We start from the raw sequence: 15,295 nt of genomic DNA on the forward strand, positions 1-15,295 counted from the left end.
ATCGACCACTCTTTATAGAATTCGGAACGACGTTTATTCCCCTCAAGAATCTTCCACAGCCTCGTTCCCTCCGAATTTCCATTTGGACCGAATTATCGCGTTCTCTTCGACGAAATGAAGTTAGGAAAAGATATGAAAATGAGAGGAATTAGAACGAGAAGAAAGGATCGTGTCTTTATCGTACGCAGAGGGATACTTCGCGGAATGTTTCAATTGCAGCAAAGAGTTGGAAATAGCATCTCTGGAAGCGATTAAGTCAGCCACCCCTCGAGTCATTGGTCTCGTTGAAAGTCAGCGAAGATATAATATCAGGCGCAGCGGCGAGTGTTACGTTTAAGCGACGATGTTTCCGTCAGCGTTGCCGCGTTTAGTGCCAAACAGCTGGCAGACCGAAAATCCAGAACGGTCCGTTAATAATATCTTCGTTCAGCTCTGACGTGTCTCGAGTCACGCGCCTCCACGATCACCGACGAACGTTCAGCTTCCCGTCGAATTCTTTACTCCGACTCCCGCCTATCCGACCGATTAATTGATCATTATTAATAGAAACCAGGTTTCAAGACTCTCGCACCCCCACTTTCCGTTCTCCATGCGTGAATTCCGCCGTGCGGATTCTGCCTCCGAGCACGCGTGTAAATCCGCTAGGAGACAGGCGTCTTAATTACATTTATCTGTTATTATACCTCGTTGCGTTGGGATCCTTCGGACATACGCGATTCGCGAGCTAGATATCTTCCGATGATCCGTCGTTTCCTCTCGAGAGACGATAGGTCCGAGAATTCTTCCTCGGCGCGAAAAACAGCGCGAGAACAGCGGGAATGGAGAGGTCTGTCCAGCTGATAGATCTCTGTTAGCAGAGAGGAAGACGAGGAAGCCCGTGTTGCTCGCGACACGCATAGCGAGTCGGATTAACACGCTTAATCGAGCGTGTTGGTCGGCAGGCGATAGATCGAGCTTGCAGCCGAGCGAGCAACGAAGCAGGCTCGGCTCCGTTTTCAGTTTCCGATTATTTTTGGCAGCAAGCAGAGCGGGCATAGCTCTCGCCTAAAAATGCTTACGACCAATGGCGAGTCGCCATTGGTCGGCTACTACCACGTGAACAGCCCACGATGGAGGTTCACGACGTCGGCTAGGGACCCACGATCGCACAGTCAGCTGCCTAAGGTCCAGTTGGCCAGTCGCAGCCAGCGAAAGTTCTTCTCAAGGTAAGCCCAATCGTCGACTTCGTGCGGGGAGTCGCTGGAACGGTCCTCATCAGGATTCGCGGCGGAAGAACGCGAAGGATTTCGAGCTGTTCGAACGAACACGCCTCTGCCGCGATCGCTTGCTCCTTCGGTCGTCCCGAGTGTCAGTGAGAGACGTGCTTAGCGGGATTATTCTCAAGGTCACGAGTGTTGCTCGCCGTTCAGACTGGTCTCCGGTAATTGTGACGTTCCTCGCGGGCTCCTTCCAGTGAGATCCCGCGTGTGACGCGAGCCACCCAGTGACAGGCAACCGAGGTCTACTGAACTCCTATTTTCTATCGTAACATTCGAATTTTTCGAAAATTTCATCTCTCTGGTCGCGTCGCGTATCTCGGAGATCCGCGCAAGTGTCCTTTCGTTTCCTATCACTCGATTATCTTTTCGTATCCGTTCGCGAGAAAAGCCGAGAAGTGATCCTGGTATATTATACCTCGTTGACCGCGCGAATCCGCACCGAATCCGTACCGATTTAGGTAAACAGCCTTGAACCAGTATGCGCGGTTACCGATACCCTCTTCGACGAATATAACCCGAGAGAGAGCCGCTAGAGAGCGGCGAGAGAGCCGACTTGGTCTCGATTACCGCGACTCGGGCCCGCGTTCCTCGGCGGTGGGAAAAAAAGGGAAAAGCGGGTGGCGAGGATAACGTCTCCCCCTGGCAATGTACCGGCGGCGGGTTGCTCGAGTTTTCGAGCCAAAGAGGGGTAAAAGGAGAGACGGAACGAGCGCGGAATTCTCGTCGACAGAGGATCGTCCCGCTAACGTAGATCATCTGAGGCAGACTCTGCGTGTTTTCTATTTTTACGGTGCCGGGATCCTCTTTGACATCGGAGACGAGACACACATCGTGTCTTGGAATGGCTCGAACGAGAGGGAATCTATACTTAGCGAAGGCGATCGTCCATTTTAAATATAAAACACTCGCCAGTGATCGAAATTTCGGCGGATAGACCGTCTTTTTGCCTGGACGGATAGATCTTCCACGCGAGATCCTTCGATTATTCCCGGATGATTAGATTACGAGGGATGAAGGGGGGCTAGTGGATGGAGGATAGTTTTCGCGATACATCCACTGGAAGAAACGTCACGCTATACGACGGATAGCCGTTGCAGTCAGGCAGGTTATACAATTCGCGCGTGTGATAAATTCGGTTTCTATTTTCGAACATTATTTCTGACTCATTGCCGTCGCGGCCATGTCTCTGCGGGTAACACGTTTGCCAAGAAAATGAATTACTCCTGGCTCTAGCATTCCCGTTTATCAACCGCGTCTTATTATTTCTCCGCTCGTCCATCCCGCTCGGAAGTTGGACAAATAATTAAACCCAGATCGACGATTCCCACGCGCGACTGGCATTTATTTATTTTCCTTCATCCCCGAGCAAAGGAGACACCGAGGAAACGAGATACGTCTGATCGCGCGTTCACCTCGAATCGCTGTTTAAACGATTTGCACGCGAGGAAGAAAGGAAGAAAGGAAGAAAGCTAGATACGGGCTCTGATTTTCCCGATTCTCGTGCTCTCCGGTCGAAGAGAAGCGTTTCCGCTTTTGCCGCGGAACCGAGGACGGAGCGGCGAGGAGACGGAGGGATCTACCGGGTCGTTGCATCCAAATTTGGATCGTGGACGCGGCGACGTCTCGGCCGGGAAAGTGGGGAGACGGTCCGCGTCTATTTTCGAGCACCGGATATTCTACACCGTGCTCGGGCGTGCGTGCCGCGGGCGTGAAATTTACGCGGAGAACCTCGGATTTATCGGGCCGGATCCGCCGAAACGGGGATCGCTGGCCGACGAAAGAAAAATTTGATCCAATGACGCAATCGCCGCGGGGATGTTCCTCGCCGTTCACTCCCTCGCGCTTGACTCGCGCGAACTCGCGCGAACGCCGGCCCCCACCGCCGTCGCCGTTAAGCACGGTTTATATTTAACCCCGTGCAATGTTTGCATTTCGCTCGGTTATCCGTGTCACCGAAACCGTCGTATTTACGCCGTTGACGTAACGCCGCGGCATTGTTATTTTGCCACGGATACGTGAAACCATCCCCGTTTTCTCTACTTTATTTTTAGGCAGACGGGTGTAGCAGCCAGATACCACGATGGCGGACGATGAGGTTAGGTGGGTATACAGCGCAGCCTATCGCGTACGCTTGTCTCGCCTCGACAATGGTCTTAATGTCTCTCGTTTCTCCATCTCCGTTTCATGTCTCTGTGCTCGCACGGCCACCCGTTTCCACACCACGATCGGCACGATTCTCCGCGAAAAAATGGCCAACCACGGATCCTCCGCCTGCTTGCGGCCGTGCAGTAAACACCGTGTCGTTCAAAGGTACGCATCGCCTGCGCGCTTGCTGCTTGTCAGAACCCCTGTAAAAAGTATACTTAGCCGTTTCCCGTTCGGACTGAACGGGAGCGTGATTAATACCGTTTTTTCATTTTTTTCACTCTCCGATACTACGATTTTTCCCCTGTGCAAACGAGATTTTTGTAAACCTCGAGGGACGGATCTTTTCCGTTCCCTTCGATATTTTTCACACGTTTTTCGTGAGTTTTTTCTCTCCCCCCCCCCCCTCGTTTGTTAATAACCTCGATCGGACCGGGGTGGCAAATCGACCGAACCGTTTTTCTCCCCGAACCACGGAGAGAGTTGACGCAACTATGCGAAAAGTGGTGGACAACGCACCACGAGGTTTGGTTCTTACGTTTTACAGAATAACCAGCAGTCCGGTAGAAGTTCGCTCCTCGTGATACCTCCCTTCGGGGGAAACTTTGCCAGACCTTGCCGTCTTCAACCCCCTGTCCTTCCTCCTCCCCTCCGCCTTTCCGAGAAGACTGGATTTCCCGCGATATCCCGGTTTATCCCGGCGACGGGGAATTTTCCGCGATCAATTCCACGCGATTTCGATTTCGGCCACCCGAGGATGCAACGAATCGAATCCGCGGACAGCTTTATCGGCATTCCCTCGGAATTGGAAAGAAAATCATCGGAAACTCGGATATAATCGATAAGCTATTTCGCTTTCCTATGGAAAAGGAACATGGCGGCTGATCCAGAGCCTCGGAGGAATATAAAAGATAGCTCGAGAAATATCAGGAAGGACGCGAGGGTGGACTTTTCTCTTGATTTATCGCCAGCTTCTCGCCCCTATTTCCACGTTATTTACCACCCCGCGTCGCGTTTCCTCGGGTGTGCCATATTTGTTCTACCACCGTTCCCTTCTCCTCCCCTTCTCCTCTTCGTCCCCCGTAACTTCTCCGCCACCTGACCTCCGTACTTCTTCCAGTGATTGCAAAAATGTACCCTCGATGTTTCCCTAACTTGTATTTTTCAACTTCCCTCCGCTCCTCTCTTCTCTCTCTCTCTCTCTCTCCCTCTGGCCCCGTCCCGGTTTTGCATTCGAATTGGCACGGAGGGTATCGCAGCCGAGATAAGAAAACACTGGAATTCCGTCTGACCTGCAGCGGGCGTAGATCTTGGCAAAAGTTCGTTCTAAATGTAAATCATAGTAATATATTTGACAGGCAGAGCCGCGGCCCGTTATCTTCCGTGCCATTTCCTTCTCTCCAATTCGTAGAGACGTCTAACACTCGTTAGAATCCGATCGATGGATCTAGCCGATTTAGTAGACTGAAACTCCAAGCACGAGCCAGTTAGCGAGAAAGCTGAGGTATGGAAAGTAGGTACCATGATCGCAGGAAGCGCAGAATATCTCTGCGACCTGCGAGCCGCAGCGTCCTTGTCTTTGCCAGCAGCATGCCACTCACGCTTACCATTTGTTATTTACTTAACGCCGCAAGCCGTAACGTCGTTACGCTCGATCCCGGCGAAATACGAATAAATTACCGCATGCCACTTGGACGCGCGCCGGTTGAAAGCATAAATTGATCCAGACGTATGAACGATTGGCACATATCGCGCGTTTTCTACGCCGTTACGCCGCGATGTATCGCTTCCTGAACGCTTGCCGGCCTTTCGAAAAAGCGGAACCCGAAACGTGTTGCGCCCTGAAATTCCTGTTACGGACGCGTTGACTTTTCACCGCGCCGAACGTTTCGCGTTCCGCTCGAATCGGGTCGACGGGAAAGATTTTTCTCACGATCGCTTTCTATTTTCCTTTACAGAGGAAACGTCTCGAGGATGTACGTAAGAGAGGGGTGAAACTATCGGCGAAGCTTAAAGTCGAGAAGAGAAGGACGGGCCTGTCCGCGAAACTTTTTCAATAACTTGTCAAGCCTCGCTAATCGAATGACTTTTCCGACAGTCCCCGTATCAAGGGCTCGTTACGGACCGCGTCTTTTACAGCAACTTTCCGAATTATTCACGCTCTTCTACGCTTCGCGGCAATCGTCGCGACTGCCGCTGCTTCTTCTTATTTCGTACTTCTTAACTTTCTCTTTCTCTCTCTTTTTTTTTCTTTTTACTTCTTTTCCTTTTTTTTTTCGTCGCCGGTTTATCTGCCATGTTCGGCCCGTTAGCCGCGAAAGCTGTAAGAATATTAAATATCGCCGGTCCGCGAGAGGAGCAGAGTTTTTCGGGCTTCTCCGTTGAACGTAGCCCCGAGCTATTGTCAGATGAGATATTTTAAGGGAGTTTCACACGGGAAATGTAGGAAAAGAAGAGGAAACAGGCGGAGACGGACAGAAAGAGGGCGGAGGTCCGCGCCCGCCTCGAAGAGGCTTCCAAAGCCAAGAAGGCGAAGAAGGGTTTCATGACCCCTGACAGGAAGAAGAAGCTTAGGGTAAGTTTACATTCCATTCTGCGGTTATTTCTCCTTACCAACCTACAATTGATACTCGGACGACGCGCCCCGTATCCTTTCCGCTTTTATCGAATTCTTCCGTGAACCGAGAACGTTCCGAGACGCGGCAGACGCGTCTGGAAATTCTGACCGAGCCATTCTCGCTCCTATCTTTCGCCTTCTACCTCCTTTCCTTCGAAAGCTCTTCATCCGCGGCAAAAAATTACCACCCCTCGCCCCTTTACGTAATACCGCTACGTGTGCATTTCGCCACTCTTATCCTTTCAGCGAAGAAAGAATTTATCTACCGACTCCACGGACACGATAAAATCCTTTCGAACAGCAGGGAATTTAAATCCTGTTCTATAAATTCTATAAATTCGCCTCGTCTCGAGAGCTCGCGTCGCGAAAATCGTCGACTCGCTGTCGCGCGAGGAAAAGCTCGAGAAATTACGAAAATTGCTATCCACTCGCGAAAGGTCCTAAGAGGCCTGATATTCTTCGAGTTTCTCCTCGCGAAATTAAAAGTCACTCGCTGGAGTCGCTCGGAGAAAGACACATCCTGCTATCAATCTCGTAGCTAATCCTCCGCGAGTTGCCTTATATCCGGTAGCCGGAACGGAAGAGTGTTCTGACAAAGTACGTTGGTGTGCACCTTTAGCTGTTGCTGCGCAAGAAAGCCGCGGAGGAATTGAAGAAGGAACAAGAGAGAAAGGCGGCGGAGAGGAGGCGCATCATCGAGGAGCGTTGCGGAAAACCGAAGAACGTCGACGACGCTAGCGAAGGTACTTGAAAGGCTTTCTTTTTGTTTTTCTCGAAAAAAGAACGACGAGTCGATAACTAGGCGCAAAACCGCGGTTTCTCGGTGCATCGGCGCGCGATAGACTGCTAACAATTCGGTCAGGGTCGAAGATCGAGCGACGCAGGCTCGCTCGTAGGTCTGTAAGAGACTTCCTTTTTTTCTGAGACATCGGCAGACACATGCGAGAGATGCGACTCGATTCGCTGGGACAGATGTCATGTCGCTGTAGCGCCGTTTTTTTCTCTCGCACTGTCCACGCAACCTGTTCCGCAGGCGATCTCATCGTTTTTCGAGCACATGGATTAATTTTGAAGCTCGCCACCTCGTTTCACGCCATTCTCGTCGTTCTCGCATCCCGATGGGTCCATTCTGCCTCGTGCATAGTACGTTACATACACACCCGACACATCGCGTCATCCCTAACTCGACTAAACTGGGGGACCGATCGTTCCCCGCTCGTCTCTTGCTATTTCAATTATCATGAATTCTGTCCGATCTTTTTCACCTTGATCCACACAGAAACCGTGAAGCGCGTGCTGCGCGAGTACCACAATAGGATCACAGCATTGGAGGATCAGAAATTCGACTTCGAATATGTTGTTAAGAAGAAGGACTACGAGGTACATACAGAGGAAAAGAGCAGCTGCGAGAACATTACGAGACGTGCAAATAACGAGGCATTCACGACACCGTAACGATCCTCGATGTTGTTGCACTTGAGTAATGTGTCCGCGCTTGCCCGGTTGCGTTCACTTTCGATCACCAAGAGCCTCGGGTACCTTTGGCAAACAGCTCGAAACCCGCCGATCCGCCATCTTACGCAACCCTAACATTGCGATTATTTATAAACGGCCCAAGCGTATTTTCGTTCTCGCCATGATGATGCACCTTTTCGTTTCTATCTCTCTCTCTTTTTTTTTTAATTCTATGATTCATTACTTTTCTTTCTCCGTTTTTCTTTTTTTTTTTTGCTTTTTTTTCTTTCTTTCTTTTCGTTCCACCGTTTCGAAGAAGGGTTTTAAATCGGTCTGTTTGCCAAACTCGATTCGCTGATCACGGTCGCTTGCTGGCAATCCGGGCAAGTGTCGCGAGCTTCGCATTTCGTCTCTCCGTGTTTCTATAATATTTACTGTTTTATTTATATCTCTTTCTCTCTCTCTCTGATCTCTCTTTTTTTTCTATCTCACTTTCATAACACGGCTATTCTCTCTGTCTCTCTATTTCTTTATCTCTGTCATTCTTTTCTCGCAAAACTTTTTTCTGTTCGCATTTATATGTGCGCGCGATCTGTCTACCACGTTTTTTATCGTCTTTGCTCTTTCGTTTAATGCTATCAAGTTCGTTACTTTACATGGTAAGCTGAGCAATCGTGGACTATCACACGTATTAACTTATTGTGTTCTCACAAGTTGTCGCCAGAATTGCCGCTATTCGTGTATGGTGGAGTAATATACTTATGGTAATGATGGTAACTCGGTTTTTGGTTTCGAGAGATACGTGCTTCTGTTCGGAGTTTTCACTTTTCCGTTTAATTTACAACGTTTCGAACGTATGTGATCATTATTTTTTTTTCTCTTCTTTCTCCACTTTGCTTTCTATGTTCATGCCGCTGCCACCCTGTTCGAGTAGCAAAGATGCGTTTTCGCACCGCGTTCTAGCCGCCATCGTGATCCAAGACACACTCGAGAGATAGGTTCGAACTACTCGTAACGTCGTTGGCGAATTTCGTTCGAATTTCGCTTTCAAAACCAGACTCACTTGTCCCTGCTTTCGCGCGATGTCCCTGCCGGTTCGCGAGCCGAGGAAAATTCGCGAAGAACCCCGCACTCGCCGTTTCTCGTTGAAAAATAAAGATAACAAGAAATAAAAAGAATTAAAAAAAAAAAAAAAAAAAAAAAATAGAAACTCGCCGGCTAAAATCGTGCGCGATGCCTGAAAGAGGAGTATGTTTCAAGGTGACTTGGAATTTTGACAGCTAGCGTGAAGTCCATTCTGATCCAGTATCATAAGAGGATCATCGCTCTCGAGGGGGAAAAGTACGACCTTGAGTACGAAGTCGCCAAGAAGGATTTCGAGGTCGAAAAGTTTTCGATGCAGAAAAAAACAGACGACGCTGCAATTAACAAAACCAGAGAACAGAACTTTTTTTTCATCCGATCTTACTTCTTTTTCTATCGTGTCTTTCTTTTTTCTTTTTTATTTCCCTCTTCTTTTGTTCTGAGTCTTTTTTTCTCATTAGTACGCAAGGACTTTTTGCTAGCCAGCGCTGAACACTGATCGTTCTCCTTTTCTTTTTTCTTTTTTTTCTCTCTCTCTTTCTCACTTTTTTTTCTTTTTTCTCTCCTCGCGGAACTGACGTTTCGGCTGTTGTTACCTTTTTTAACGTTACCGTTGAACTTAGGCATCGAGGCTGAATCATCTAATCGCACCAACTCTAACGTAGTACTCGCAAGATTTCTTTTCGCTAGTTTAGAACGTCTTCCTAGAGCGTACGTAATGATTAGAAAGAGAACAAAAGCAGGCACGCGTGACTCGTAGAATCGCAGCCAGTAGATGTCAAGTAATATCGTAATGCTGATACCTAGATCCTATCTTGAGCGGTTTGAAAGTAGAACAACGATTTATTTTTCCTTTCTTTCCGTTTTTTCTTCACAGTTTTTTTTTCTTCTTTTTCTTTCTTTCGTTTATTTGTTACGTTTATTTGCGCGTAGGCAACTAGACCTTTACCACCTTCTGGCGCCAGTACTAGTCCGAAAATACGATTCCTCCATCTATCCCCCTAGACTCCCGTTCTTTCGTGTCAGGTTAACGTTCACGCAGTTGTCGGCTTCGTGCTTTCTGCTTTCAAAACACGAGAATCTCATTCTGTTCTATTTCCTATGAATCTTTATCCCCTCCGCGTACGAACCCTTTCTGCAAACATAGCAATCGTGATTCTTGACAGGGATTCTCGCTAAGGAAAGGAACGTCGATGGTAAGATCGTAGCGATCGAGCATACAAGCGAGAGGAGTCTTTAGGCGTGTCTCTGTCATGGAACGCCAATTTCTTTCTTTTCCCCCTTTTTTTTTCTTTTTTTTTCTCTCTCTCTCCATTTTCGACACCATTCGTCGGAGATAACCGCTTTTAATAATTAAGGTCGCAAAGGATGGCCGAAAGCATCCTGCCATTTTTGTCATTCCTTTTTTTTTCTTTTGCATTTTGCTCTCCATTCTGAAACTTTTGTTCTTTTAGCCGAGCTCCAGACGATCTGTTCGGCATATTGGAACAGACTATACGCGCTCGAGGGCGATAAGTTTGACCTCGAGAGGCAAATTAGGTTGAAAGAATTCGAGGTAAATACGATCGGCTCGCCTGAAGAAAGCCTAACGAGTCTCCTGCACAGATTATTTTTATCTGGCCTCCCACGTGATTCGTTTTGGGTTTAATTTAACTTTGCCACACGTCTCCGACCGTACGATGCGATTGGTCGACGACCCACGTGCTCCTCCCGGTCGACGCACCCTCGAAATTTCGCTTCCGGTATCTTTCTTCCTATTTTCATCGCGGCCGAATCCTTTCGGATCGTAACGATCGCCGCTGGCCCGATCGATTTGCTCGAGGAACGAAAGTTTCGAGGGTACGTGGTCGGGGGAATAACCACGTCTATGTTTCGATACAGATGGAGGTCGATAGGACAATTTCCATTTGACCGAAAAGGAGAGATTTCAGAGCAGGTCACGTCGCGTCAGTCGCTCCAGGAGAACCTCCTCGTTACGCGATTAGGCATTCGGTTTTCGCGCGAGTTTCGTTATCGAGCGAGCAGAACGAGAGACGTCACGAGAATCTCAACATTTTACTCGATCAGTCGATCAATTGTTCAAAACTACTCGCGACGTGTACCCAAAAGTTGGATATCGTTTCGTAGACAGGGTGAGTCGCGCAACTCCTCGAGACAATCTTCTTTGTGTTTTCAACAAAATACCGGAGGTTGAAATTTCTTAATTTTTCCTTTCCGTTTTTATGGAACGCTTCTTACTCGAACGTTAGAGGAAATAGTCATTAAACGACTCGGCCTGTACGCGAAAGTATCCGCGTCTCTGTTCGTCTCTCTTTCTCTCGATTGGCCTCCTGGCTATTTAGTGAAAATAACGTATGACGAGTGGAAGATATCTGAGACAGACTCCATGTTCTTTGTAGACGATTTGAAGGAGATTTGCCAAATGTATTACGACCGCGTCTACCTTTGTGAGGGTCAGAAGTGGGATTTGGAGCGTGAAGTTCGGAAAAGGGACTATGAGGTACAGGAGATAAATAAAAGAAAGCAGCAAAAAAAAAAAAAAAAAAAAAAAAAAAAACAAAACAAAAAACGGCGAACAATGCGAGGAGAAAGAGAGCAACCGCCAGTCGCACGTTTCTTTTGTGCAACCCCTCTCTGAATTACTCTCTTCGCGTTGTCTCTCGTTCTTCCACCCTCTTTCTGTACATATACGCCTCTACTCGAGTCTCTTTCTCTCTTTCACGATGTTTCTCTTGGAGAACACGTTGAGTGGCTCTTTTCGGCAACGAGAAATCGAACGACGAAAAGGAACGGCCGCGTCCCGTTCGTTTCTCTTTCTCTTTTTCTTTTTCGACCACGCGACGAGAAAACGAACGCGATCGTCTTATCGGTCTCGCTTTTATCTCTGTGAAATTGCTCGTTTCGATGGCGTCACGCGCGGCCATCTTTCTCTCCGTACTGTATAATCTTGGTCAGTCCTGCCTCGGTGATCTACCCACCCGTATCTCTCTCTCTTTCTCTCTCTCTTTCACTCTTTGATCCTCTATTTCTTTCTTCTCCTCCTTTTTCTTTCTTTTTTTTCTCTCTCCAACCCTATTTTTTCGGATCATCCAATCCGCGCGGACTCCCATGCATACACATATAGAGAACGGAATAGCTCGCCGAACTTTTTTCTTTTTTTCGCGTGGATATGAAGTGCCGCAATTAAAAGCATATTTTTGCCCTTTACTCTTCACTCGCTCTTCTTCCTCTCTCTCTCTCTCTCTCTCGTCTCTATCTTTTCTTACACCTTTTTCTTTTTTAATTTTCTACCTCGGCGTACACCTCTCTCTCTCTCTACTTCTATCCGCTATATCTCGTCTCTCTCTCTCTTGTCTCCAATTTTCGCGTTTATTCTCCAGAGACGTGTACACACATCTGCCAAAACTTCTAATTTCCAATTCACACTCTCGCTCTCTCTATCTGCGATCTCTGTTTATCTCTTTATTCTATCTATTTGTCTATCTTTTTTATCTTTCTACTTTCTGTCTCTCTAACCACGTAACGCAGACATAGGCTTTTCTCAGCTTTCTACTAACCGTTCATTCTCGCTGGAGGAAAATAAAGGTAAAAAATGAAAAGAAGAGAAGCTTCTCGCGAGATTCGAATCAGGGCTGGGCAAGCTTATGGAGGAGACGCTTGTCGGGTTAAATCGATTCGCTCGGTCCTCGAGCTTACGTCTCCGACAGGCTCGTCGATTTTCCCGAACGATCGTTTCGTCGCGATCCACATTTCTCTCTTTCTCTCTTTCTCTCTTTCTCTAACTTTCTCTCTTACTCTCTCTCTTTCGACCGCATAACGCGTTCTCGGCGAGAAAAAGAATCGTGAAATGAGAAGTCCGGGATGTCCCGACAACAGAAGAGTTTACTTTTTTCACCCTCGATACTGTTTCGATTTTTTCTTTTTGTTTTTTTTCTTTTCATTCATTGTATTTCACACTCCGATTCTTTTTTCCTTATTTTTTCTCTCTCTCTCTCTCTCTCTCTTCTCTTTCTCTGTACAATCTATCTATCTATTTATCTCTTTCCATCTTTTTTTGTAAGAAATGTACATATATTTATATACATATATATATATGAACACATCGAAGGGGCCAAGAGATCCCTTTCGATCTCACGCGAGATCCAAAAACGTGTGCGTGAGACTACGCGCGTGTGTGTGCGCGTGTGCGTGCGTGGGTGCACGGTGCAAAATCGGGAAAGTCCGAAGGACCGACAGGATATACGAGTTAGCCGAAAAAAGGGGAGGGTGGTGGGGAAAATATAACAAGGAGTAGTGGAAATTGGGAAGAAAAGAATCGTATCGAATCGTTCTCGCCGCTATGATCGGCTACCACTGCTGTACATTTCACGTCTTCTTCGTGTTTTTTCTCTGCTCGCTTTACCATTGTGTTTTTCTTATTTTTTTTCACTCTGCCTATCACTATCTTTCTCTGTCTCTCTCTCTCTCTCTTACTTTCTCTCTGTTCATCTGTCCGCGCCCTCCGCGTGTCTCTTTTTTATTTTCTCTTTCTCTCTGTCTTTCACACGCTTTTGATCTATCTCTGTTTGCTCTCCGTTTGCCGCCCTGTCCACCCTGCGAGGTGCCTTGCGAGCTTGATTTCCTGGAATGTCATTAAAATCTGCCGCTTTCTCCAATCGCTTAACCGAGCATGCGCAGCTTTTGCTACCCAATTAACGAGGTTATAGGATTATTTATCGACACGCGTCTGCACGCGGACAAGGATGATCGATCTCGACGAGAGATTCTCGCAACGACGACCGGTGTGCCCCGAGTCGCACGGGTGTCCGTTAAAAACCCGCGGTGTATCAGCTTCGAACTGATGATTTGCAATCGAACGTGAAATCCAATTCACGAGTCGGTGGCGAGCGAAATAGCCGGCGCACGTTATTCCGTTCTATCTAGTCATTTTTCATAAAGTTTCGAACGCTCGCGAATACACGCGCGCGCCGATATTCTCTTTTGGCCCGGCTGATATCTAAATTAACAGCATGGATCAATTTTTCACGCTGCACCAACGCCAATACGCATCGCAGATTTTCTATTAACTTCGTTCCGGCTGATCGCGAATTCAATCGCGGACAGATCGATCGATTTTCCGTAATAAAGACACTCGTTGTGCTTTTTCGCTGGTAAAAAAGGAAAAAAAAAAACAAAACCAAGGAAAAAAAAAGGAAGGAAGGGGGAAAAAATAAAATTCTGCGAGCTCGCACGTAGTTTGTTTTTCTTTTTGCACCGCGAGAGGGAAGTATGGCACTTCATATTCCCCGCGAGGGAAGAAAAAGAGAAAACACGCATCGCAATATCGTTCTGCGACTCTTTTCCCGTCCGATTGCGACCATGATCGAGTCGTATACTGTATATACCGTATGTACGAGACGCTGGGAAACATGGAAGCTGGTTCGATAGACCATCGCGATGTCGAATTCGAGCGAGGAGAGTAGGTACGTAACAGAGGAGAAGCCACTGGAAGCTCTCGCTGCCCCCGACAAAACTTTTCGACTCCACCACCCCTTGATCTTTTGTCAAAACGAATTTGTGTTTGAAATACTCGTGTACCGTACACGGTGTACCCGACCACCCCGAAAATGTAGATAATCGAACGCTGGTTGTATGTGACCTCCTCTTTCCACGCTTTTCTACATTCCACTGTTAACTCTCACGAAGGTGGACCGTCTCTCCGGACCGAGTTGGAAGAACCACGAGACCGAAGTGCCATGCTGTGAAAATTCTCCGGCCCCTGGAACCCCTCGTTTTCTTTCTCACCCCTCTTTGTTTTCGTCTGTACAAATCGTCCAGTGTAAATTTGCCACCCGACCCCTACGTTCACCAACCCACGTGCCCCTCGTCTGTGAATGCGAATAGAAAGCGAACATAGATACGACTTTCTTTTTTTCTTCTCCACCCCTCTGTTGTCCCGTGGAAGAGACGTGAAAGCGAACACGTACACGCGTCTACGATGTCGATATGGGAACGAGCGAAAGTGATTTTGCACCGATTCGCACGCACCACCGACTGTCAGTGTCCTCTTGTCATGGTGTTCAATTGGGCCTGTAAATAGCGGATCCTTTCTGGCGGAAATCTGTTCCTCTATTAGACCACCACCGTTTGCTAATCTCTCGCGGTGGTCGGACCACACGGTAGACGTCCACGGCCAAGGCTGTGATCTTAACGGGACGTCTGCGTCGCGGCGCGATCCAGTCGAGTCCGAATCGAGTTCGAGTCCGCAGGATTATAGAGGGTCGTCGAACAGTGAGAGGAACAGAGTTCCAAGAGTCCGGAAAAGGGATTGTAGTGGACTTGTTACTTCTTTTTTTTCTCTTCACCCTCTGTGGACAAAGAGCTGATCGTGACCAGCTCTCCCCCTGATTGGCCAGAATGAAATTCACGTCCCATCACCGCTGATCCCTTCTACCCTCGGTCCCTCACTTCTTCCCTCCCTTCGCTCTTTCGCCCCCTTTCGTCACCGATTCGTCGCTCTCTTTTCATCGGCTCTCTCCCTTCGACCCGGCCGGCCTCCTCTGTTCCTCGGCCACCGCCGTAAAGGTGAAACGAGGGTCGAGGGAAAGGGAAGGCCGGGAGGTCTCTCAGGGAGAGAGGAGAGAATCCGACAAGTGGCTTCCGGAGGAAGTTTCGCCAGAAGAAAGCTATTCAAAGACACTAGAAAATCAATTTGTTTGAAAGACCTTGGGTAACGAGTAAAGCCGCCGCTTTTCAG

At 48.0% G+C, this 15,295-nt stretch overlaps 1 protein-coding gene across 1 annotated transcript; it reads left to right on the forward strand.

The window, feature by feature from the left end:
- The first annotated feature begins 3,339 nt into the window (after nucleotides 1-3,339).
- On the forward strand, nucleotides 3,340-12,853 carry LOC143220339 (uncharacterized). Its single transcript, XM_076446005.1, has 7 exons — nucleotides 3,340-3,354; nucleotides 5,363-5,380; nucleotides 5,851-5,979; nucleotides 6,641-6,764; nucleotides 8,757-8,857; nucleotides 10,928-11,059; nucleotides 12,668-12,853. The coding sequence occupies exons 1-7, from the start codon at nucleotides 3,340-3,342 to the stop codon at nucleotides 12,851-12,853; spliced, it is 705 nt and encodes a 234-aa protein (XP_076302120.1).
- Nucleotides 12,854-15,295: the final 2,442 nt, after the last annotated feature.

The sequence above is a fragment of the Lasioglossum baleicum genome, unplaced genomic scaffold (genome assembly GCF_051020765.1).
Source record: "Lasioglossum baleicum unplaced genomic scaffold, iyLasBale1 scaffold0779, whole genome shotgun sequence".
NCBI lineage: Eukaryota > Metazoa > Arthropoda > Insecta > Hymenoptera > Halictidae > Lasioglossum > Lasioglossum baleicum.